Source organism: Hyperolius riggenbachi, chromosome 6 (assembly GCF_040937935.1).
Source record: "Hyperolius riggenbachi isolate aHypRig1 chromosome 6, aHypRig1.pri, whole genome shotgun sequence".
Lineage (NCBI taxonomy): Eukaryota > Metazoa > Chordata > Amphibia > Anura > Hyperoliidae > Hyperolius > Hyperolius riggenbachi.
Window position 1 is genome coordinate 94,815,148 of NC_090651.1, and position 27,021 is coordinate 94,842,168.

The 27,021-nt window shown below is 45.6% G+C and overlaps 1 protein-coding gene across 9 annotated transcripts in view; it reads right to left on the reverse strand.

Annotated features, from left to right (window-relative positions):
• Window positions 1-2,561: 2,561 nt before the first annotated feature.
• RGSL1 (regulator of G protein signaling like 1) overlaps window positions 2,562-27,021 on the reverse strand; it is an 86,126-nt gene continuing 61,666 nt past the window's right edge. For 3 of the 9 annotated variants that reach the window (XM_068239692.1, XM_068239694.1, XM_068239690.1), the window contains 5 exons: window positions 24,525-24,663; window positions 14,725-14,849; window positions 5,571-5,692; window positions 2,844-2,927; window positions 2,562-2,764 (listed from right to left, as the gene is read on the reverse strand). In XM_068239692.1, coding sequence (XP_068095793.1) covers window positions 2,664-2,764; window positions 2,844-2,927; window positions 5,571-5,692; window positions 14,725-14,849; window positions 24,525-24,663 — 571 coding nt within the window. In that variant the 3' untranslated portion in view covers window positions 2,562-2,663. Of the gene's footprint in view, window positions 2,765-2,843; window positions 2,928-5,570; window positions 5,693-14,724; window positions 14,850-24,524; window positions 24,664-27,021 lie in introns of those variants that run through there. The other 6 variants (XM_068239691.1, XM_068239693.1, XM_068239696.1 and 3 more) reach the window with 6 other exon arrangements.

The following is a 27,021-nucleotide window of genomic DNA, read 5'->3' on the forward strand; positions in this document are numbered from 1 at the left end:
GAGTGCCATGGAGCTACTCTGCAAGGGGGAGGGGCTATGTGTCGGATGGTGGCAAACACGGGGCATGGAGAGTGACTCGGAGACATGGCAGGTAATAATAACCTTCTATTAGAAGATGATCTATAGCATGTGACAGTTGATTGAATAGGCTTTTTAAAGCTTTATACAATGAATTACTTTTTTTTAACCTAACCCTTCTCACCTGCTACCTTACCTAACACTGAAACCTCACTCCTCCATTCCCCATCCATACTCATTTATGGGGGTCTTCTCCCATAACTCCACCTCTTATGGGACAATCTTGGTTCTCTCAACCACCGTCCTGTGATCATCCAGTCCTAATGACACTCTCTTTTCTCTCTACCATAGAAAACAATGGGGCATATGCACAAATGTATGTTGCATATTGCCATACACAAGGAATTTGCAGCAATTTAACTGTTACTTACAGTGCGAAGAATCACTCGCGTTCCCAGCCTGTCGGCGCCTGTCGCCGAAACCGGAAGTAGCCCCCGGCGGGGACAGGAGGATCGGAGTGAGGCTGCGAGGGCACCGGACAGCTGCAGGGGGCTGAGGGAAGCCCCAGGTGAGTAAAACTCATTTTTTCTACTTAAGGTTCACTTTAAAGAGAGACCGAAACCAAGAATTGAACTTCATCCCAATCAGCAGCTGATACCCCCTTTCCCACACTAAGGGCTTGATTCACAAAAGAGTGCTAACTGTTAGCACGGCCGTTTTCGCACGCAAACGCGAATTTTCACGCAAAAACGTTATCGATTTCGCGGTAAAATTTGCGCTTGCGCGCAAAACTGTTATCGTTTCGCGCGAAAATTCGCGATCGCGCGCAATGCGAAAATTTGCGCGAAAACGGCCGTGCTAACAGTTAGCACTCTTTTGTGAATCGAGCCCCAAATGTTTACCTTTTCTCAAACAGATCATTAAGGGGCTCTGTATGGCTGATATTGTGGTGAAACCCCTCCCACAGTGTGATGACAGCGCCTCACAGCACTGAGGTGCTGACATCACACTGTGAGAGCATTGTTGCATTGTGGGAAATAACAGCTGTTTCCAACTGCCGAAAAGGCAAGCAGCAGCTACTTCCACTGACATCACCTGCCAGCAGTAAAATGTCTCCATATTATACATTTCAGAATGTAAATCAGGAAGAGGAAAGAATTTACAATGGGCAAACAATGACTAGATCACTTATATATAATTATTGTAAAAATTAAGCACTTTTTTTTCATTGAGTTATTTTCACTGGAGTTCCTCTTTAACTGTACTTTTGTGCACATGTTCCAGTGGAAGGCATATTGAGTGGCAGGCTGGCCATGCCTCCACCTACAAGCATACACACCCCAACCCATAAGCCTCAGCACTGACTCTATTGATACTGTGGTCAATGCCTTGCTGCTCAAATATAAGCATGCCCACTGCCTAGGTTGGCATGGGATGGGGGAATGAAGTGCTGAAATAGCTATGTTGCGCCACATCCCCTTCTAGAAGAGACAGCAGGAGGCTGGAGCACTCTTGCTAAAGGGCTGATGCCATACCCTGACATCACTGGACATTAGGAGTTTGCCTAATTAGAATGGGTGGGATTTTAAGGAGAGGGGACCCTCTTTAGTGTTAGATAGCATGATGGCTTAATGATTAGAACTCTCGCCTAGCAGCGCTGGGTCCCCACTATCTGCACAGAGTTTGTATGTTCTCCCCGTGTCTGCATGGGTTTCCTCTGAATACTAAGGTTTCCTCCCACATCCCAAAAGCATACAGATAAGATAATTGGCTTTTTCCTAAATTCGCCCCAGACTACGATACATACATAGGCAAGCTCAACACACACCATACAATCTTGGTTGTACAGATTTACCAAATCTATGTAGTATAAGGGCCAACAGATTGAAAATACCTGGAATGATTGATTGGATAAGCTCTTATACTACATGAAAGTGGTAAGATTGAACAACCAAGATTGTATGGTGTGTGTTGAGCCTTAGGGACAGTTAAGTGATAAGACAATATACTCTGTACAGTGCTCTGGAAGATGTTGGTGCTATTTAAATAGTAATAAGTAATAAATAATAATAATAGTGGACAAAGCAGAGGAAGAAAACGTTTGTAGATAAACTTTTCAGTCACATTATACACCCACTCTATATTTATAACACCCAAGCCCAAATTGCAGAGCGGTGTTACACCTGCTAGGGCTATTACTGGGCACGATGGCCGTGGGCAATTAAGAGATAACAGTAATTGACCAGTGAAGGGAAACCTGACTACTGGCTCTTTCGATTGACCTTTTTAAAGTGCGGCTCCGCCATGTATTTTAATTCTGACACGGTGCACCGCAGTCACGTGTAAATTCCCCTGTAGTGCTGCAGCTGTGATTGAATTACAATTCTCTTGCTAAGCTCGTTAGTGGAGTCGTTTACCGCAGCTGGATAACAAGTAAGAGGCAGGCATCTTGCTGAGAGCGGGACCAGCCACATGGGCACACTTATATTTCTATTTTTAGACTTTCTATGCGAGCAGAATAAAGAGTCACGTGACTGCGCAGCTTTCGGCTTTGAATAATATTTAGTGTTGTTCAGCTAAGTCTGTTGCTGTTAGCGGCACAAGCCCTGGCAGCGCCACTTGTATGACTCGTCCTTGCCTTGTAGTCAGCCACTTACTCGCTTTGAGGAGTCAGCAAGACGCTGGTTGGTGGAGAGCTCCGTTTCCATGGTGACATGATCAGCGGGATCTGACAAAAATAGAAAGCCTATATTTAAGCTAATCCTCTTGTTATGGTTCAGCCAATAGTTTATATTCACTGCGCAGTGTATGGTATGACTCAGTACCTGCTTTATGTCTCCCAGGCTCATTTGGCATCAACAGCTGGATTCCTTTAGACAGACTGAACTTCAGGACAGGGCAGTCATCTGCTAAGATAGGACAGAATTCCATACGAATCAATCAATTTATAAAGATTTACATCATGAGCTTGTTTTTTTTTCCTAGGGGAAAAAAACTGGAAGGCTGGGAGAAAAACGTGATCATTTTGCAAAACAGGTGATTTTACTGCAGAACCTCTGTTCAACTCAGATTCTGATATGATACAAGGCCGCCCTCTGCTGGTCAAAGTGCGTTTTCGCATTTGCTTTACTTCCAAGCGGTTCTCAATTTTGTTTGCTGTTACAGATTTGACAAATTGTCATTGGGTCTGTCTTGTAAAGGTCAGGAAAAGTTTCCATAGTAAGCAAAATACAGTAAGTCACACACAGAGTTTCCATAAGTAACAAATAACGTCACACCATCAACAAGGTGGACAAGTAAGGAGCGACTAGACATTGTGTTTCTGTTATTAAGCAGGCCTAATTACAAATAAGGGAGAAGAATGTAAGAAGGCGAGTGCTGGGTGTTCAGCTCAGAAACATTTCATGAGGAGATATAAAGATGACAGCCATACACAGTGGCGCTGCTAAGGAACTTTGGACCCAGAGCAGGATTTATGGGAAGGACACAAAGGCCCAGGACTTGGGCGGATGCAGCCCAAGCAGGTGGCGGGATATTGAAGAGGGGTTGCTGTATATGAAGGAGGAGGTTGCAAATTGAAAAGAAAGGTTGCAAATGGGGAACAACACGTAGAAAATGGGAGCTGCTGCACAAGGGAGCTGTACATGAAAGAGAGGGGCTGCTGTGCATAAATGTTTCATATGGATGAGGGGGCTGCACATGGAATGGGAGGACATTGCTTCATGTGGAGTTGACACAAAAAATATAAATCTGGCCTTGTTTTGGCTCCAGTGCAAGTTTTACATTGGGCCCCTCAAGCATTCTTCATATGAAAAGTATATAAAAAATTTTTAAAAAAAAAACTGCCAAGGACACAGTATGAGATGTGTAAGCAGAGATTACCACTATTCAAAGCATAAATAGAAGTGTTCATTACCAGCATGACCATTGAAGAGCTAATACTGGTTGAGGAAGGGCCCCTCTGGTCCAAGGGCCCTGGTGTGATCACAACCTCTGCATCCCTTATTGCTACACCACTGGCAATGCAGAAGACAAACCCTTTCTTTTTGATAAAAGGAAAATCGTTTTGTAGGGGCCGCTAGTAACAAAAAGTTTTAACTGATTTTTTTTTTTATCGATTTACTAGTCTTTTGTCTAAGCCTCAAAAAATCTCCTACAGCCATTTTTATTATGAAAACACGCATTCATAGATTTCCTGTATTAATTACCTCTTATAAAAATGAATATCTAAGTGATGAAACTTCTGAACTGAGAATCCTGATTATTGAGAACCGTGGGGTGTTATCCATTTCAAAAGTAACTATTCAGTTTAGGTAATTCATAATGTCCCTACATCCCCAAGGAGATAAAAGTCTCGAATAAATAATGTCAGCTAATGGGATTTTAATGGGGATAGATTAGGTAGAACTTTGCATATTATGATATCAAAGAGGACGGAAACATCATCCAGTGAATTAAGAGTTTTACATTTTATTGATTACAAGAAACAATACAACATATTAAAATGTATATATACAACAACAATACAATAAAGTGTGCTTTGTCCATTATTCATAATACATTGTGGATAAAAAAATATATACATATGTCAACATTACCCAACATCAATAGGGTGCAGGGATCACGGAATATCTCCCTTTTTAGACTGGGATCCGCCTATAGAAGTTGAGGACAATTGCCCCATCTAGGGAGTAGGTATCTGTATACCGTACATACTCTAATACATGTCAACCTTGTGTATAAGTCGACTCCAATATTTAACCCTCTTAAGCTGGAATTTTTATTGACTCAAGTATAAGTCTACCTAGCAAAGTTAATGGCTGACTTAGGGCTCAGGAGGGGTTAATGACTGCACTGCATACAGTATTGCAGCCACTACCCCTTCCTGTCCCTTAAGTGCAGCCTATTCCTCCTTCAGGCCCCCAAGTGCTGCAATTATTCACTCCCTTTTTATGCAGTCCAGTATCCCCGCCCCCCCCCCCCCCCCCTGCCCTTTTCCCTGTTAACTGTTGTGGCCAGGACTTTCAGACCTGTGTTTTCCTGGCATTTCCTTTCCTCAAAGTATCACTTACCAAAGGGTAAATTGCTGCAAATGGTAATGTCACTATTAGTACACACATAACTCAGTGTTCTCAGGGTTGCCTGCGACTCGTGTATATGTCGACCCCTATACTTTTATGAAGTGAATCAGACCTAAATTTCTACACTTATACTCAAGTATATAACATATCTTAAAGAGCTATCAAGTTTAGGCCGAGATCGGTTAGATCTCAACATGTTTCTTGAACCATGACGCAGATAGCATTCACTTCTTCAGGAGCAATTCTTTTTTTAAAACATTATTGTTGAATATGCTCTATCTATCTATCTATCTATCTATCTATCTTTATGTTTCTTATTTGGTCATATGAGGAATGGAAAATATTAGTCTCAAACTGGACCAATTACTCATAGATATCACAACATAAAAATGGAAAATGCCCCACTGCTGCATTGCGATGCCTAGATATGGAAGACATAATAAAGCGTGCATCTGAAGTGATGAAACTTACCAGATGAGCCTCTTCTCACATAGCCTTCCTTTGTTAAGTTTGTTAAGCTGCTGTCACTTTTAGACGTGGATCTTTGGGTCATTGTGCTCTGAAAACCACACATTGCCCTTATTGTACAGAACCTTTAACATAAGAAAGACAAATATAGAACAGTGTCTGCAGACAGTCTTTTGGAGGTTGAATACTATGCAAAACTAGATGCAGTTTGTTACAGATTGGCCTTGTCTTGAAAATTTTATATTGCAGGGCTAATTTTTGTAGATGCAAATAAAGTGTTCTTGTTGCATTGGGCTACCAACCAGGTCTCAGCTGTTAAATGAAAGAAGTTTCGGATTGGTTGCTCTGAACAACCGCTCTACTTTTGTCTTCATAAGGCACTCACTGCATATGGCTCAAATTTGGGGTCTTATCAGGGGTGTAACAATAGTCTCCATGACCGTTGGAGTGCCCACAGCCTATGGGGGGCCAGCTCCTGTTTACTTCCCTTTTTCTGCAGCATAGCACCATGGACCATTATATTTACCAGCTCCAGTACTTAGAGAACCAGAGACGAAGCACCCTCATGTATTTTACCATATATATCAATGGGAACATGACAGTAAACACCTACTTTGCTCTTTGTTTCATTTTTCACTGTTCAGTCTTCTTGTTTTCAGCCCTGATAAAATCTCCGACTGATCATTCAGTCTAGCTTTGCCTCATAATGATTATAGCTGAGTCAGTCCTCTGTGATGTATTTTCAACCCCAAGCCTGCTACGAGGATACATAGCAGGAAAGCAGAGCAACAAGGCGGCAGGCTTGGGCTTGAAAAGACATCACAGAGGGCTGACTCAGCTATAATCATTACAGGAAAAGCTAGACTGAATGCTCAGTCGGAGATTTTATCAGGGCTGATAACAGACAGACTGTGCAGTGAAAAATGAAACAAAGAGCACCAAAGCAGATAATGCACATCACTCTGCTACTGTTCTGCATTATGTACAGGAACGGGGCCCCCTATGCCATCCCACAATGGCAGGGGTCACGGGGTCTATTGTTATGCCCCTGGGTGAGATAACCAATAGCTAACATTTATTTAGCTGCCACCAGAGACAGACATGGATACTATGGGGTGAACTTTTTTTAAATTTTGTTTTGCCACCAGAGACAGCAACTGCTTCTTCACAAGAGGTAAGGTAGGCACTAAATTTATATTTGTACAGTGGGATCTCTGCTAATCTTTTAATTTAATTTTATTTACTGTATTTATCTTTTATTTGAAGTTACTTGAAAAGCCCCTACGCATGCTGTTAGTGTCATAATTGCTATGGAAGTTGGAGGCAACATGTGTAAACATTTTTAAGACATTGCAGAGACTTTCCAAAATCAAAGCCAACTTCTTGCCAGGAAAATGCATGTTTAGACTTCCTCACTGTAGTGCTGATAACTCTGCAGTGAGGGAAGGGTTTATCCTGGAAGGGACCACAGATTTACAATCAAAAGAAATACGTGGAATCATGTTTATGGGAGGAGTTTAGTAATAGCTTCTATTTCAAGAGAGCTCAGAAGTTCCAGCACACATTTAATGTGACCTCAGCTCAGAAACTTTGACCTCAACCCAGAAACTAGCATTGAGGAGCACATGTAAGATGGTGGCTTGAGACGATGGGCCTTAAGACCCTTTGTCATCCCTTCTCAGGAACAGTTTTCTCCCCCAACTGATTTCAGGCGTCCATCTAAAAATGGTGCAGGGAGAGAAATGGCGCACCGTTTTGCCGATAAATGTATCTTAAAACGCTATTTACCGTTTTAATGTAAATACATGTCAGGAACCTTGTATTGTCACTTTCTGCCTGCTGGTGGCAACATGGAACAGGACTGTCCTGGACTTCTTTTATTCCACCAGCAGAGGGCTCTGAGGACTTTGCCTTATCCTGAACCTCCACCATCCACCAGCAGGTGGCCTGTTACTGCCTTCACAAAGACTTGCAGTTCCCTGTTTGGCCTCTGGATGGCTTCATGGGAGCTCTCATTAAAACTGTTCACCACCAGCTGCATCCTGTGGTTGCTGATCACTTGGACTATTTAAGGACTGCCTTTTCCCCTTGCTAATTGCCAGAACTTTATGTTCCCAGGTCTGAGTTCTGGACACCCTGGTTCCTGTTCCTTACCCTGATTCCTATGTATGCCTTCCTGTTGCCAAACCTGTTTATGCTGTCTGAGACCTTGCTTTTGTCTAATCCCTGGTACTGTGCTTTCTGATAACCTGTTGCTGACTTTGCTCTCCTGTTTGACTCTGATATTCTGCCTGATCCCTGTCTGTACTGCGATTGATGTGAATATATTTCCTGTATATATTATTGTGCACTTTAGATAGATAGATAGTTAGGTGTTACACATATTTATCACTGCTTCCCGGGTTATTTGTATATATTGTGTGCTGTACATATGTTTGTGTGATACTGCATTACGCTTGCATGTATGCGTGCTCCATTGCATTTGCAATAAATCATTATTTTTTGCACCTTAATTCCTGGTTCCAGTGTCTGTGTACTGCAAACTGTGGTCAAACCCTGTTTCTCCGCTCAGGCCCCTGACAGAAAGTTCTGGCCATACATTTACTGACCACTGCAGTTATACAGGATACTGAGAATCTGTTGTCTGTCAGAATGAGTCCGCAAGATCTGGATTATTATGCATTATTGGCTGAGGATGCAGAGGATGAATGTCGTGATTTCTTTGCAAACTACCCCAGAGAAGAGTTGCTAAAGTTTATTAGCCAAGTGTATGGTTATATTAAAGATGGAGCTTTTTATGCACCTGATTTTGAATGCATAATCAAACTGTGGTATGATCTTGCATTCCCCACTCCAGGAGACCACTACCTGCCTCCATTTACCAATAAAAAGATAACAGTTCTGATTAATTTGTTTGAGAGTGACCGAGCAGGATTTCTTGATTATTATTCAAACAAAAACAAGCAGACTGTTCAAGCTTGCATAGATTCCCTCCAGACTCTGATCAATCAGGGAATATGCAAGTATGGGAAAGCCTCCTTCTTGCTGACTGCATGGCAGAGAATTGTCTCTGCATCATGTTCTGTAGCTTCTGCTTTACCTGCTAAAAACCCAGTTAATGTTGATTTCACATCTGAACAGGTAGATATGTACTATAGATGTCTGAAGAGGGATAGAAGTGCTTTCTTTGAATTCTATTCCAGACAATCTACTGATTTTGTCTCAGGTTGTAAGAATAGCGTGGAAAAGTTAATGCATAAGAAAGGTTGTAAGCATGAACCAGCTGCTGCCTTAATTGCTGCCTATTCAGAGATCCTGCCCTTAGATATTCCTTCTGTTAACCCTCTGAATACCACTCACTCCCAGTCCACTGCAGTTAAACAGCTCCAATGTCAGTCTCCCAGCAAGGAAGAATTTAATTTTATTTTTGACTCTGAACTGATTGATGATTTGTTTGATTTTCTGAGAAAGGATAGAGAAGGATTTATTAATCATTATGGTGAGAAAAGTGAAGGTTTTGTGTCTGCCTGTATACATGCAACTGAGTCATTGATGCTGCATAAGCTCTGTAAGCGTGAATTTGCTTCTATGTTGGTTACTGTCTGGCGTGAGATCCTTTCTTCCTGTTTCCACTCTCCTCCTTCTGCTCGCCCTCCATATATCTCCAACCATGTACAGAGCTCAGAACCTGTAAAAAGTAAAAAGCCTGTAAAATTACAAACTGCCATCAAATCCACACCTTGGTCATGGCAATTTCCGGTTACTTCACAAGAACCTGTTCCTGTTTCCAGATTGGTTCATAAAACAAAACGCAAATACTTTCCAACAGCATCCATTACTCCAGTCAGTTCCTGTCCAGTGCAGCCTCCAGCCGACTCCTGTCCAGTGCAGCCTCCAGCCGACTCCTGTCCGGTGCAGCCTCCAGCCGACTCCTGTCCGGTGCAGCCTCCAGCCGACTCCTGTCCGGTGCAGCCTCCAGCCGACTCCTGTCCGGTGCAGCCTCCAGCCGACTCCTGTCCGGTGCAGCCTCCAGCCGACTCCTGTCCGTTGCAGCCTCCAGCCGACTCCTGTCTGTTGCAGCCTCCAGCCGACTCCTGTCTGTTGCAGCCTCCAGCCGACTCCTGTCTGTTGCAGCCTCCAGCCGACTCCTGTCTGGTGCAGCCTCCAGCCGACTCCTGTCTGGTGCAGCCTCCAGCCGACTCCTGTCTGGTGCAGCCTCCAGCCGACTCCTGTCTGGTGCAGCCTCCAGCCGACTCCTGTCTGGTGCAGCCTCCAGCCGACTCCTGTCTGGTGCAGCCTCCAGCCAATGTTCCTGTGACACAAGTTATACAGACTCTAGCCTTTATCTCACAACTCTTGCAGATTTTACATACACCAGAAACCAATCCAACCGTTTGTTCTGCAGAATCTTGCATCCAGTCTACAGAATTTTTGCTCCAGCCCGCACAGGCTCCGCTCCAGCCCGCACAGACTGTATCGGGGTCTCAGCCAACGGCCCAGCCAGGTGCTCAGCCAACGGCCCAGCCAGGTGCTCAGCCAACGGCCCAGCCAGGTGCTCAGCCAACGGCCCAGCCAGGTGCTCAGCCAACGGCCCAGCCAGGTGCTCAGCCAACGGCCCAGACCCCGGAGGTTTTCCAGCCTGTTGCCACCCTGTCTGAAGCTCTCCAGCCTGTTGCCACCCTGTCTGAAGTTACCCAGCCTGTTGCTACACGGCCTGTTACCCAGCCATCACAGACTTTTGCTGCTGCCCAGCCGTCACAGACTTTTGCTGCTGCCCAGCCGTCACAGACTTTTGCTGCTGCCCAGCCGTCACAGACTTTTGCTGCTGCCCAGCCGTCACAGACTTTTGCTGCTGCCCAGCCGTCACAGACTTCTGCTGCTGCCCAGCCTCCACAGACTTCTGCTGCTGCCCAGCCTCCACAGACTTCTGCTGCTGCCCAGCCTCCACAGACTTCTGCTGCTGCCCAGCCTCCACAGACTTCTGCTGCTGCCCAGCCTCCACAGACTTCTGCTGCTGCCCAGCCTCCACAGACTTCTGCTGCTGCCCAGCCTCCACAGATTTCTGCTGCTGCCCAGCCTCCACAGACTTCTGCTGCTGCCCAGCCTCCACAGACTTCTGCTGCTGCCCAGCCTCCACAGACTTCTGCTGCTGCCCAGCCTCCACAGACTTCTGCTGCTGCCCAGCCTCCACAGACTTCTGCTGCTGCCCAGCCTCCACAGACTTCTGCTGCTGCCCAGCCTCCACAGACTTCTGCTGCTGCCCAGCCTCCACAGACTTCTGCTGCTGCCCAGCTTCCACAGACTTCTGCTGCTGCCCAGCCTCCACAGACTTCTGCTGCTGCCCAGCCTCCACAGACTTCTGCTGCTGCCCAGCCTCCACAGACTTCTGCTGCTGCCCAGCCTCCACAGACTTCTGCTGCTGCCCAGCCTCCACAGACTTCTGCTGCTGCCCAGCCTCCACAGACTTCTGCTGCTGCCCAGCCTCCACAGACTTCTGCTGCTGCCCAGCCTCCACAGACTTCTGCTGCTGCCCAGCCTCCACAGACTTCTGCTGCTGCCCAGCCTCCACAGACTTCTGCTGCTGCCCAGCCTCCACAGACTTCTGCTGCTGCCCAGCCTCCACAGACTTCTGCTGCTGCCCAGCCTCCACAGACTTCTGCTGCTGCCCAGCCTCCACAGACTTCTGCTGCTGCCCAGCCTCCACAGACTTCTGCTGCTGCCCAGCCTCCACAGACTTCTGCTGCTGCCCAGCCTCCACAGACTTCTGCTGCTGCCCAGCCTCCACAGACTTCTGCTGCTGTCCAGCCTCCACAGACTTCTGCTGCTGCCCAGCCTCCACAGACTTCTGCTCCTGTCCAGCCTTCACAGACTCTTGTTACCAACGCTCCTGATAGTGCCAAAACCGCTGTCTGCCCTGTTGGTGCCAAGCCTGTTGGTGCCTGCCAGTCTCCTGCTCAGCCTGATGATCCTCTTCAGTCGCCTGCTCAGCCTGATGATGCATGCCAGTTTCCTGCCAAGCATGTTGGTGCCTGCCAGTTTTCCGTTCAGCCTGAGCCTGTCCAGTTTTCTGCTCAGTCTGGTGATCCTGTCCAGCCTCCTGCTCAACCTGATGCTCCTGTCCAGTTTCCTGCTCAGCCTGATGATCCTCTCCAGTCTCCTGCTCAGCCTGATGATCCTCTCCAGTCTCCTGCTCAGCCTGATGATCCTCTCCAGTCTCCTGCTCAGCCTGTTGATCCTCTCCAGTCTCCTGCTCAGCCTGTTGATCCTCTCCAATCTCCTGCTCAGTCTGATGATCCTCTCCAGTCTCCTGCCAAGCCTGATGCATGCCAGTTTCCTGCTCTGTCTGAACCCTGCCAACCCGTTTTCAAGCCTGATGCCTGCCAGTCCGCTATGTTGCCTGAGACCTGCCAACCTGATACCTTGCCTGATGTCCTCCAGTCTCCTGTTTTATCTGCTTCCTTGTCTGATGATTTCCAATCCATGTTCCAGCTTCCTGAGGTCCAAGTTTTGAAACTTTTCATTGCACAGCTGGTCCAGTTCATGTTTTATTTTTTCAGATTGTTTCCCTCCCTGCCCGCCCAGTTTTGGTATCCACTATCCAGTGTTCTGTTTGCTTTTTTTTGGATCCTGCCTGATACCTACCAGCCTGCTGTTATGTTTGATATTTTCGTTTTCCAGTTTCTGTTCCAGTTTCTTGCAGACCAAGTTGCAAAGTTTTATTTTTTGTTTCCCTCCCTGCCCACCCAGCATTGGCACCTGTTATCCATTCTGCCAAGGTGTTTGCTGCCTGCCACCTCTTGGGACCCTGGTGGTAGGGTTAATAGATCATGGTGGAGCGTCCTGAGGCCGCTCCTTAAGGGGGGGATATGTCAGGAACCTTGTATTGTCACTTTCTGCCTGCTGGTGGCAACATGGAACAGGACTGTCCTGGACTTCTTTTATTCCACCAGCAGAGGGCTCTGAGGACTTTGCCTTATCCTGAACCTCCACCATCCACCAGCAGGTGGCCTGTTACTGCCTTCACAAAGACTTGCAGTTCCCTGTTTGGCCTCTGGATGGCTTCATGGGAGCTCTCATTAAAACTGTTCACCACCAGCTGCATCCTGTGGTTGCTGATCACTTGGACTATTTAAGGACTGCCTTTTCCCCTTGCTAATTGCCAGAACTTTATGTTCCCAGGTCTGAGTTCTGGACACCCTGGTTCCTGTTCCTTACCCTGATTCCTATGTATGCCTTCCTGTTGCCAAACCTGTTTATGCTGTCTGAGACCTTGCTTTTGTCTAATCCCTGGTACTGTGCTTTCTGATAACCTGTTGCTGACTTTGCTCTCCTGTTTGACTCTGATATTCTGCCTGATCCCTGTCTGTACTGCGATTGATGTGAATATATTTCCTGTATATATTATTGTGCACTTTAGATAGATAGATAGATAGATAGTTAGGTGTTACACATATTTATCACTGCTTCCCGGGTTATTTGTATATATTGTGTGCTGTACATATGTTTGTGTGATACTGCATTACGCTTGCATGTATGCGTGCTCCATTGCATTTGCAATAAATCATTATTTTTTGCACCTTAATTCCTGGTTCCAGTGTCTGTGTACTGCAAACTGTGGTCAAACCCTGTTTCTCCGCTCAGGCCCCTGACAATACATTAAAACGGTAAATAATGTTTTCTGATACATTTATTTCAGAACGGTGGGCCATTAAAAAATGCAGGAGACTGCTAGTATAGGCAGGGGGGTTGGGGGAGAGAGGCAGCGGGATACTGGAGGGAATAGGCATCGGGGGAGGATGTGTGTAATATGCATACATTACCTTGTCCCGGCCGCCGATCGCTCCTTCCCTCCGCTCCTTCACTTCTTCCATTCGTTTGCTGTAGTCCTGCAGCTGGCCAATCACCATGTGGAGACTGAAGCCACATGGTGATTGGCCGGCTGCAGGACTACAGCAAACTAATGGAAGAAGTGAAGGAGCGGAGGGAAGGACAGATCGGCGGCCGGGACAAGGTAATGTATGCATATTACACACACATCCTCCCCCGATGCCTATTCCCTCCAGTGTCCGCTGCCTCTCTACCCCCAGACCCACTCTGCATTTTTTAACACTTATAACGCTATTTAGTGTTATAAGTGTAAGGCACACTGCCTGCGCCGGTTTTTAACCCTTATAACGCTAAATAGCGTTATATAATGTAAGTCTATGTGGCGCCCTTTTCATTCCCCTGGCGCTGTGCGCCATTTTTAACTGTCACGGATTTCAAGGCATTTCCTAAAAGACTTCCTGTTTTCATAAGAAAGGAGGTAAAACAAAAAAAAGTTAAAATCAGTCATACCTATGCTTCAGTAGTAGTATGTCACCAGGCCATTTACATCACATGAGCCTATAGAACAGATCTCCTGGCACCCTAAACTTTGCCCTCCATGAACCTACAAACCCCTGCCGAACTGCACCACAAGAGTGCTGGCATTCCCAGCTGTCACTTCTCCCTTACATCCCTTTCCTGGCGTAGGCAGCTACAGGTGCCATTTAGTATGAGGTAGCCAGAGGTTCTCTTAGTATTAAGTAGCTAGAGGTGACCCAAAATATTAGGTAGCTAGAGGTTCCCCCAGTCGAAGGTAGATCTCATCAGTGGAATGCTGGGAGTCAAGTGAGTAGCCTCTCATTTAAACTCAACTTTGGCCTCTGCACAGGGAAAGAAGAGAGGGAGGCACTCAGGGAGGGGAGTGAGCCGCCTTTCCATCATCAGGCGCCTGTAGGCATGTGCCTACAGTGCCTTATGGTAAATCCAGCCCTGAATGTCACATATTTGTATTAATATGTATTAACCCATTAGCAGCTTTAATAGAGTTAGCTCATTTGAGATAAGTGCACTGCTTTTGACCTCAGTCGTCAGAACTTATTGTGCTGTGAATTCGTGGAATGCTTAGATCTCTTTCTCTAGCAGAATATATGAAAACTCAAAGTAGAAGTCCTCCGTTATTGCCTCACACCGCCCCTGGTGACAAGTGGCCGTAAATACACCTCACAGCAGTACTAATTAGAAGCAGGGAAATGTTACAAATAATAAATAAAACATTGTGCTAAAATAAATTAGCCTGGAGCACTTGCAAGCCTCTAAGTAAATTGGCTGCTAAAGGGTTAAAGTTTGTTACCTTTTCCAGAAGAAAATGATGGTGGGAAACACTGTGAGAAAAGCTGGATGAAAAACAGAGCGGTCTGCAGCACCTCGCGCCACCATTCCCTGGATGAGATCACGCTGGGACTCTGAGATATTTATCTAACATATAAACAAGACAATATATCAAATGTTTTACCAGCAGATCTTCATGCCAAGGCTTGCTAAGCACAACTCTGTGTAAACACATACTTGCTGTGCCATCTTAACCACCCTGGCGTTCTATTTTTTTGCGGCGTTCGGCCGCGGGTGGGTTTTTTTAATCTATTTTTTTTTTATCATGTAGCTAGCCTAGCGCTAGCTACATGATTCCCCCCCCCCCCCTCCCTGCGCCATCCCGCCCACTTCTCCAATCGCCGCCAGCAATCATACCCAACAGGAAATCCCGCTCTGAATGGGATTTCCTGTTAGGGCTTCCCTCGTCGCCATGGTGACGATCGGTATGACGTCATCGACTTCATGACGTCAGGGGGAGTCCAGATCCACCCCAATGCGCTGAGGGTCTGGGGGGGCCTCTTTTGCGGCGCATAGCGGCGGATCGGCGGCAAGCGATCAAATTAAACACGCAGCTAGCAAAGTGCTAGCTGCGTGTTTTAAAAAAAAATGTAAAAAAAGACCCACCAGGAGCTGAGCAATCCACCGTGGCGGTAATGGACGAGCTGAGCTCATCCATACCGCTAAGGTGGTTAAAGGAAAAGTCCACTTTTCTCACAAAACAAAAACAACTGAGTTCTCTAAAAGCCATTTCCTAATTTACAGCAGATGAACTCTCTCCAACCCAGCTCGACAAAGTTACAAGGGAAGGGGGGGGGAGGAAACTTGTATTTCCATAGCACCTTAAGTGAAATTCTTTTATCCTCCTTTTCAGTCCTATGAGAGGGCTTTGCTTTGATGTCTGCAATGTGGGAGGAGACAGGATGCACCTTCCAATCAGAGACCTTCCCACTGTTCCCTATTTGAGAGCAGAATGGCCTAGAGCAGGGGTGCCCACTCTTTTTCGACTTGTGAGCTACTTTAACAATTAGCTGTAACGATTGTGGAACTTTCTCCGTGATCAGCGCACAACGCGTGCACTGACACGGCGGAAATCCTCCACAAGCGTATATTTGCAGGCACCCAGCAAAAGGTGCTACGCACCTGTAGAGGGAAATTCCTGTTGGCAGATGGTGCTGGGGAGTGCAGAGGAACCAATCCTCTGTACCTCCACAAGTGCCAGACAGGAATTGTACGAAGCGCAGAACGCAATCGCAAGAGAGGCGATTGCGAATGAGATTGAGCAAAGGGACAGGTTGTATGTGTGTGCGCCAATCCAGTCGCCACCCCGCACACACAACAGCAGATATGAAATAGGAACGCGATCGCGAGAGGTGCGATCGCCAGACGTGACACAAGGCAGATCAGAATAGAATACGAGGGTAGCAAAGGCACAGCAAATAATACAATAAGGAGATACGGAAAATAACAAACGCTAGCTAACCGCGAACACCGCACTCATTCGCAACAGTGCACGCGGTTATGCGCAGTCTCCACGTGATAAGCACAATAGAGACAAGCACGCCTAACTAACCATCGACAGACAAACATGAAACAGAGGACGCGAACGCTTGCTTAACGGTTACCTCACCGAGGCACCAGCAAGCGTAGCAGACAAGACAGACACACGAAAACAGGGACAAGCGAGAGATAGGATCCACAACACTAGCGAAAAGTGGCTAGCGCGATCCAGGTACAGAGTAGGAGAACAGAAGGATCCCCAGCGCTAGCGAAAAGTAGCTAGCGCGATCCCAGGAGACAGAACAGAAGAGATAGCTGGTAGCAACCGCTGCACCAGCTATGCTCCAAGAACAGAGATCAGAACCATTTCCTGTCGACCACCTTTGGGGCAGGACAATGGCAACAGGCAAGACAAGACAGAACAGGCAATACAGATAATACAACCTGACTGGGCTAGAAGGGGAGCCTAAAGCAACCCCCAGGAATTAACTATACTAGACAGCAATGGCTGACACTCCAGCAGTGTCCATCAGGAACAGACCATGGAAAGGAAATGACCAGCAAAGCCTTCTGGGAAACATAAAGCTCTTATAGTGCCAGTCATCAAAGAAGGCAGGTAGGGTATTTGCATAACGAATGTATGCAAATTCCCCAGCAAGAGAACAGACCAGAACTTGCAATGGAAAGACAGGTCTCTGTTCCAGAGTCCTGCAGCATGCAAACCTAAACAATGGTCAAAAGGCTGCCTGCCTGCGCAGGCAGCTGAGCGGATTCTCACATTAGCAAGTCAGAATGATCTACCTAGAGAATGGGGGCATTTCCCCAAATTACCACTTCTACAAAGGAGTATAAGAGGAGTTTGGGGCAAGGGGGATGAAGGATCATCATTCTGTGTGTGTGTGTGTGGGGGGGGGGGGGGGTGGATTCAGCATTTCAATTTGCAGCCAGCATTAAAAAAATGTTTAGAAATTAAAATCACTAGCAACCCTTGAAATAACCGAGGCCATTTCTAAGCATAGGCCTCCCAGACAAGTGTTTAGTATGCCAATAGTGGTGAGGGATTGAGTGTGAGAACCCAGGAAGTTTCTTCCCTCTCCACACTGCTGGAAAGAGAAAGACCTGCTGCTAATGAACTTCTTCCTGGGAGCTGCACTAACTGTCTCTATCTAGAGATATCTCTGCTTCTCCTGGATACCGTGCTCCTAATTGGGTAGTGACTCTTGAACAAAGCTGCCCCATATAACCAAGTTCTGGAAAAGGTCAGGACTGGCAGCTATCTTGTATTCAGAGGTTGGCAGCATGCAGGGCCGGTTTAAGCAACAATGGGGCCCCAAGGCAAAATAAACCTGGGGGGCCCCCCCAACAGATACCCCGGAACAAAAATCGGCATTAAGGGACCTTTTTTGCAGCTGGTATAGTCAGGGTTTGAAGCCCCAATCGGTCGCAGCTCCACATTCTGGCTACCCTAGCCAGCATGGGGGACAAGGGGTTAAAAAGTTTCAGGAGGAGGGACCCCACATAATTTTTTTTTTTTCAAAATTCCCACACTCTAAACATAAAAAAAAGAGAAAATAGGAAAAAAATGCCAGGGATCTTCATACAGCCATATTGCGGCTGTATAGCGATCCCTGGCCAAAGCGCTGCGGCTGCGTATGGACCCCCTGGAAACCCCGTCAGGAAATTTATTGCGCTTTCTTTTGATACATGTAAAATTACACTACTGTTAGCTTTGCTACTAAAAGTGACATTTATCGCATTTAAAAGTATACTTTTTTCCATCGAAACTTTAAAATCGATTTTCTCAAAAACTATAAGGTCTTTTTGAAAAATTGTTTTTTCCTCTTATTCCCAATGATCTCCTTAACATATCCTGCAAATTTAGGGTTTCTAGAATTTAAGGTTGATTTGCTATTAACCATTAAAGTCGGCAGCTTTTTAAATGTGTCTTTTTTTTCCTTTGAAACTTTAAAATCGATTTTCTCAAAAACTATAAGGTCGATTTGAAATTTTTTTTTTCCTCTTGTAGCCACTGGGGGCCCCTACAAGCTCTGGGGCCCTGGAGCAGCTGCCTCCTTTGCCTCTATGGTAGCGCCGGCCCTGGCAGCATGATAGGGTACAGCAGACCTGAAAAGTAAGAAGGAGAGGACCAAGGACCAGAGGGAGTCTTCAGCTCTCCTTCTACATGTCAGATTTTATTCAGTAGCATGGAGTCCATTTTAATCATGCAAAATATCAAATTGGAATTTGATATTCATTTTGTGTCTTGGAATTTGTCATACTTTTTATGTCTACCAGTTCTGTATTTTGTACCACTGTCTATATTTGTCTGCACCATTATGTACCTCATGTTTGTTTCTTACTTTGTACAGTGCCACGGAATATGTTGGCGCTTTAAAAAGCAAAAAAAACAATAATTGTGTTATTAACACAAAAAATGCCAGCCTTGTAGTTATAACGATGTAATGTTTACAGCGCTAGTGGCGCAGGACATCTTTAGGCCTCCTCTCCACGGACTGGCTGCCGGTCACAGGCACCATTCCGCTGCGTGCATCTCTACGGGGCCTGTCCCCCACCCATGCCAAGCGCTAGCAAGCCCCCAGGCCAGTGGATGGGAACAGCTGACAGGCAGTGAATTTACCAATTATCAGATGCTCGTAAAAAAGAGGCCTTACTGTAGAATAGCATGCTACCTGTAGTTATGCAAGTCAGGGCAGCTGAGCTCAAGTTCCTTCACTAAGAGGCTGAGTGGAGGACCTGAATAATTTGTTACTCGGAGGGAATTTGTCAGAAGGGATCTGAGGGGTGACTTGATATGCAGTAAACTGTCCAATGGGAGAGAAGTGTTAAGGAAAAGTCGAGATGGGTCATGCAGGAGGGCCTGTGAGCACTGTGGAGTCTGATATGCAGGAGATGTGCAGTCCAGCCACCGGTCCATACGCTATGTGCATCTTCTCCATCAAACTGGAGCATCTGCTGGAATTTGTAGTTCCCGGCAGTGCCTTTCTCGCACACCGCAATGCATGCTGAGAGATGTAGTCTGTGGATGCAAGTACATCTCCCACACAAAAAAGTGATGACATTTCAAACTCTTCATCACTATCCTGCTATCCTGTCCTGCTACCCTCTGCATTTACACAGCCACACAGAGGTTTAATGGCCTCTAATGAGTCTTCAGTAGAGCTGCTGCTGTCTGTCTGTTCTGACTGCACAGACAAAACACTAAATTATTAACTGTTGCAATAAAAAAAATTAAAAAGAACACAAGCACATTCTAAGGTGTGTATCAAAAAAGAGAGCCTGGAAAAAAGGGCGCGGGATATAGTCGAAATTATAGGTTGTAATGTAAAACAATAATTTTCTTTATAGCTTGTAAACGAAAATGTAGTGCTAAATAGGTTAAATAAACGGAAATTAAACGGCAAAATACCGCCTATAACAACAAACGAATTCTAAAATGAAACGTCAAATAGCGTCTATAACAAAAAACAATATTTACACTTGTATTAAACATAGTAATACAATGGTAGATTTTACCTATATTTTACTGCAATTGTACCTAACTGTAGGCTCACACAGATCTCTCCCTATCCCTATCCCTAACCCCTAGACCCCCTCTTTGTTTAAATATACATAATTTAATAAATTGTATATATTACATATATTGTGCTGTAACTATACCTAACCTTACTCTCACACAGAACCCTCCCTGTACCTATTCCTAACCCCTAGACCCCCCCTGGTGGTGCCTAACCCTAACCACCCCCCTGGAGGTGTATATTGTACTGTAACTATACCTAACCTTACTCTCACACAGAACCCTCCCTGTACCTATCCCTAACCCCTAGACTCCCCTGGTGGTGCCTAACCCTAACCACCCCCCTGGTGGGGCCTAACCCTAACCACCCCTCTGGTGGTGCCTAACCCTAAGACCTTCCTGGGGGTGCCTAACCCTAGCCACCTCCCCGGTGGTGCCTAACCCTAACCATCCCCCTGGTGGTGCCTAACCATAACCATCCCCACTGCACAAACACCCTTGCACACATATAAACAATAATATATTTAATCCTTAAAATACTTCACTATAAATAACTTGAATAGAATAATTTATATATTTGTAATAGAATAAATAGCCTTAAAATAATAAAATCACTACACATTAATAATACTATAAATAGAAAAAGGTGTGTATATATATATATATATATATATATATATATATATACATATACATATATATACTATATATATACATATATATATATATATATATATATATATAGATACATATATATAGATACATATATATAGATACATATATATAGATACATATATATAGATATATATATATATATATATATATATATATATATATATATATACATACATATATACAGTATATATATATATATATATATATACATATATACATATATACAGTATATATAAGCCAAGGGATGAGCAGCACAAACCGAATTTTATGCAATACTATGCAAAGCATGCACGCAGCACTGGAGGTCCCCAGACTCCATAAGAAATATATAAATACAGAGGGTGCTGCAGCACACAACAGGAAAACAGTGACAGGGGCTCTTGGTTACGCTTTAACGCATTTAAGCTCAACAACTGCGCCAAAGTGTCCCCAATCTGGTGAGTCCTGCTCTAACCAGGCAAAAATGCTAGTTTTTATCAGCGTTCTAGTGGGAACCATGCCAAAGTTGGTGAGCTTAAACGCATTAAAGCGTAATCCATATTTCTTATGGAGATTGGGGTTCTCCAGTGCTGCGTGCATGCTTTGCATAGTATTGCATAAAATTCGGTTTGTGCTGTTCATCCCTTGGCTTATGTTATTTTCCCCTGTGAGCGTGCATAACCACACCCATCTCTAGCACAGTTAAAGGAAAACTTAAGTCAAAAAAAAAAAATGACATTTACTCACCTGGGGCATCCCTCAGCACCCCGAAGCTGGATGGTGCCCTCGCAGCCCCGCTCCGATCGTCCTGTCCCCGCCGGCGGCTACTTCCGGTTCGGCGACAGCCGCCGACAGGCTGGGAACGCGGCTGTTTTTCCGCGTTCCCAGCCGCTGCTATCACCCTCTATGCTGCTATAGCGTATATATATACGCTATAGCAGCATAGAGGGTGATAGCAGCGGCTGGGAACGCGGAAAAACAGCCGCGTTCCCAGCCTGTCGGCGGCTGTCGCCGAACCGGAAGTAGCCGCCGGCGGGGACAGGACGATCGGAGCGGGGCTGCGAGGGCACCATCCAGCTTCGGGGTGCTGAGGGATGCCCCAGGTGAGTAAATGTCATTTTTTTTTTTGACTTAAGTTTTCCTTTAAGCATATAAATGAGCGGTGCTCATAGTTCAGTTAGTAGCTAGTAGAAGGTGAGGTGTTTTTAATTTCATTTCTCCCATTTAGCTGACCCCTGGGCTTTTGGCATGGTTTCCACTAGAACGCTGATAAAAACTAGCATTTTTGCCTGGTTAGAGTAGGACTCACCAGATCGGGGACACTTTGGCGCAGTTGGTGAGCTTAAACGCGTTAAAGCTTAACCAAGAGCCCCTGTCACTGTTTTCCTGTTGTGTGCTGCAGCACCCTCTGTATTTATCACGTACGCATTAGAATTCTTAAAATAACGGTAATATTAAAAGAAATATATTAGTAAGTTAATATAACTATAATCGACGCATTATAAGTGTGAAAAACAAAGTTAATACCAAAAGTGATGTATTTCTAATACAATAAGGTTGATAACGATATTTAAAGAGAACCTGTACTGAGTAAAATTATTTAAAAAAAACCACATGAGGTAACTTCAAATGAACATTACATAGTTACCTTGCCATCAGTTCCTCTCAGAAGCTCACCATTTTCTTCTTACAGTGATCCCTTCTAGTTCTGACAACATTTTGTCAGAACTGAAATATATCAGTTGCTGTCAGTTATATATCAGTTGCTGTCAGGTACAGCTGAGAGGATAACTGATGTGTCCATGTTTCCCTATGGCTCAAGTGGGCGATGTTACAGTTTAACAGTGTGCTGACCAGGAAGCTGTTATGGGGTAATGTACGGTGACCATATGTCCCACTTTACCCGGGACGCGTCCCGCCTTCGGGGGGCGCTGTCCCAGGCTGCATGAGGTCCCGGGAAACGTCCCGCTTTTAGCAGCGGGACGTCCCGGCCTCGGGACTCTGGCCACCGTACAATGAACTAGCCGTAGCGTCTCCTAGACGCTGCGCTAGTTCATTCCCCGCAGCCCCGCTCCAGCCTGCATTGTCCTCCTCCGGCAGGCACAGGCAGAGCAGGGCTACGGGAAGATGGCATCCGGAGGCGGAGCCCTGTACTGGAGACTATTTGTGTCTCCAGTACAGGGCCCCGCCTCCGGATGCCATCTTGTCGTAGCCCTGCTCTGCCTGTGAGAGGCTGAGCGGGAGATTGAAGATCGTCCAGGCCAGGGGGAGCTGCACACACCAGAGGCACCAGAGGCCGGCTGCGTGAGGGGACGTCTTCTGCCAGGTGAGTAAATGCTTTTTCTTGCAGGTGAAGTGTTTGCCCACATTGTGCACATTTTGTACTGACATGTTTGCCCAAATTGTGTTCATTTTGTACTGACATGTTTGCCCAAATTGTGTTCATTTTGTACTGACATGTTTGCCCGCATTGCGTTTATCTTGTACTGACATGTTTGCCCGCAGTGCGTTTATCTTGTACTGACATGTTTGCCCGCCGTGCGTTCATTTTGTATTGACATGTTGCCCGCCGTGCGTTTATCTTGTACTGACATGTTTGCCCGCAGTGCGTTTATCTTGTACTGACATGTTTGCCCACAGTGCGTTTATCTTGTACTGACATGTTTGCCCGCAGTGCGTTTATCTTGTACTGACATGTTTGCCCGCAGTGCGTTTATCTTGTACTGACATGTTTGCCCGCAGTGCGTTTATTTTGTACTGACATGTTTGCCCCCATTGCGTTTATTTTGTGCTGACATGTTTGCCCCCATTGCGTTTATTTTGTACTGACATGTTTTCCCCCATTGCGTTTATTTTGTGCTGAAATGTTGCCCGCAATGCGTTTATTTTGTGCTGAAATGTTGCCCGCAATGCGTTTATTTTGTGCTGACATGTTGCCCATTGCGTTTATTTTGTGGTGTTGCTGCATTTATTATTTAATGGTCATAGTTGGCTGTGTTTGTTGCTTTGGGGTTATGGCATACTATTAAATAGCATCACACAGTTTCTGCACACCTATGATGTGAATCCACGTTTGACCACATCACGGCGTAAACACTGCTTTCTTATGCCTCGCTGTTGCATCATTACGTTAGCTCCGCCCATAGAATGTCATGGCCACGCCCATTTTTCGTGCGTGCCGCACCCCCTATTTTTCGCAGCCCCCCCCCCCCCCCCCAATTCCCCCCGTCCCAGGTTGAGCCTACAAAAATCTGGTCACTCTAGGTAATGGTCATTTTCAAAATGGAGGACGGAGAATTCCATTGATCACAGTGGAAAAACAGGACACAGGAGAGGAAAAATAGATTGAGGAGTAGACTACACAGGAGGTTAGTATGACTTGTGTATGTTTAGTTTGACTTTTAATGTTCAGTTCAGGTTTTCTTTAAGCATTATACATAAGAAAACGAATTTTAAATGACAAAATAAGTGTAAACGAAAATTTACTTGTTACAGTCCTGTAAGCAAATTTTTAAAAACAGGAAAATAAGTAATAAGCCAAATTTAAAAACGGAAAATAAGTATAACACAAAGTCAAAAAACGAATTTGTAAACGATATTTGTTATCAACCTTATTGTGTAAATGAAAACTTTTGTAAACATGATCCCTGCAACCGCTATTATGTAAACGAATTTTTAATGACAAAATAAGTGTAAACGAAAATTTACTTGTTACAGTCCTGTAAGCGAAATTTAAAAATGGAAAAATAAGTAAAAGCTCCTATAAGCGAAATTTAAAAACGAAAAATAAGTATAACATAAAGTCAAAACAAACTTGTAAACTATATTTGTTATAAACCTTATTCTGTAAACGAAAACTTTTGTTAACACAATCCCTGCAACCGCTATTTCTCGGGCGCCCTTTTTTCCTGTCGGGCGCCCAATAGCCGATATTTTGCATTGAAGTCTATGGCGGCGCCCTTTTTGTCCACTAGCCATGTGCGCCTTTTTTTACTGGCCCGCATCCTAAGCATCGTTGATACTACTTGTACACGTTTATCTCAACATGCACCTGACACTTTAGGTACACTTTAAGAAACTTCTTTTCATCTTACCCGAAGTTTGGGTGGGGCGTCGCTAGCCAGGAACAGTTTAACAATAATTCTGACTTTTGAGCGTAGGATCGACTCATCATTTAACCCATTCATTCCATGTGAAGCTAAGGCTATTGTGGCATCACACATGCGGAAAAACCTGCAAGACAAAACAATGATTGTTATTGCGAAGGCTGCGAAGGCCAAATTTATACTTGTTGTGGTCATAGGCTATCTTGTGCTGCAACCCCCCTTTCACCCCTTACCCCAAACCAAGCTTGTTCCATGTACAGTGACCCCATTCTGTGTGCAGCACTCTCCATGTACAGCAGCATCCTCACCATTTGCCCCATGTATGGCGGCCTCCTCCCTCCCATCCCACGTGCAGCACCTATTCCTGTGTGCAACCTCTGCATGCAGTTGGCCCTTCTTCCATGTGCAGCCCCCGTTCTATTTCCAATCTCCCCCCTTGACAGTAGCTCCCCTAGGCCATGGCTGCCTACAACTGCAGTGACACAACCACTAATCCACAAATGTTTCAGAAAACTTTGTTATAATCTTACAGTACATTACAGTATTGCAGTATTGGGTGTATTGCATACCTGCAGATGGTAAGTCCTTTCTTATTTAAATAGCTATACAGCATACATTTTGTCTCTTTTTATATATATATATATATTGCTTTATGACATTAGATTCTGGGCTCAAGGCCCTCACTTATAGTCTTAGTATGCACTGCTGCAAGGACTTTCATTTATATTCAGCATAAGCACTGTAAGCTCTTGTGTATACAGAATATACATGGGTGCTAAATGACTGTGGCCCCTATTGTCATTATCTTTTGTCCTATAAGCTGGAATTTTTTAGTGTGTATATATATATATATGTTTATGGGCTTATGCTTTTGTGGGTGTGTGCCCCCGCTCACACACATTATTGTGTGGGAGTGCACACATCTATACACAGGCGGGGCACTCTCATGTTCAGGAAGGGGTATTGAAAAAATATTGTTTTCATTTTTTATGATATACCTGTTATCTCTAAATTGTTTTGAGATTACCTGTTTACTATATGCTCTTAATATACATACCGTCATGCAGGGGCGTAACTAGAAATGATTGGGCCCCCCTGCGAAACTTTGTTTGGGGCGCCTTCCTCCAACCACCGCCCCACCAACTCCACTTCCCTTGAGAGATGCTGGGGGTAGAGCAGCGCTGTACACAAGACCCTGCTGAGCACTGAATAGGGACTGTCTACAAATCTTTGTCTGCAAAACTTTGTATGATTCCTTATCAGTAGCTAAGCAGATGCAGTCATTAGAACAATTGTGCAGAGAGCTCTTAGTTGTCAGTCTCTCAGGACAGGGGAAATAAACTTCTCCCTCCACAGGGCCCCCTCTGGCTTCTAGGCCCCCCTGTGGCTGCATCCCTTGCAGGGTCTATTGTTACGCCCCTGCCGTCATGCCACTATGCAGGTCTCTTATATATACCGTTGTCTCGGATATTACAGTTGTATGCTCCTACCTTATTGCCTGATAAAGCAGGGTTTCTGGAGTGAGTAAAACTATATTTTATTGACTGTCAAAATCAACAGTTCCTTATGTCTGCTTGGAGGAGGTAAGTCCACCACTACCTCCTCTCAATTTTTATAAGCTTTTTAGTTTATTTTATTCTTTTGACGCCTCTGTTTGCTTTATACTATATGACCAAGCTAACGGCCTGTACAGCTGCTAGATTAAAGAGACTCTGTAACATCAGAAACATCCCCTGGGGGGTACTCACCTCGGGTGGGGGAAGCCTCCGAAACCTAATGAGGCTTCCCACGCCGTCCTCTGTCCCACGGGGGTCTCGCTGCAGCCCTCCAAACAGCCGGCGACAGACCCGACTGTCAAATCAATATTTACCTTTGCAGGCTCCAGCGGGGGCGCTGTGGCTGCTTTCGGCTCGGAAATAGACGGAAATACCCGATCTCCGTCGGGTCCGCTGTACTGCGCAGGCGCTGGAGACTTGCGCCTGCGCAGTAGAGCAGACCCGACGGCGATCGGGTATTTCCGCCTACTTCAGAGCCGACAGCCACCAGAGAGCCTGCACAGGAGCCGGGAAGGTAAATATTTACATCGCCGCTGTTCGGAGGGCTGCAGCGAGACCCCCGAGGGACCGAGGACGGCGTGGGAAGCCTCATTAGGATCCGGAGGCTTCCCCCACCCGAGGTGAGTACCCCCCAGGGGACGTTTTGACGTTACAGATCCTCTTTAAAGTCGATTGAGGTGGCCGACAATGGATACCTCTGCTGATAATCTGGCATGTGTACAGCAGCCCCAGACTTCCCACCACTGTCCAGCCAGCGATGCACCAAGGAGATTGATTTAGCTGAGCAAAGGCTGATAGCTTTCTTCTCCCCGCTCACCCTGTCCACTGTGTGATGTCACAAAGGCACTGCTCTGACAGCCCCCCACCCCTGCATTGCCAGAGAACACAACAATAGCCTACAGACAAACTACGAATCTATTTCAGCAATG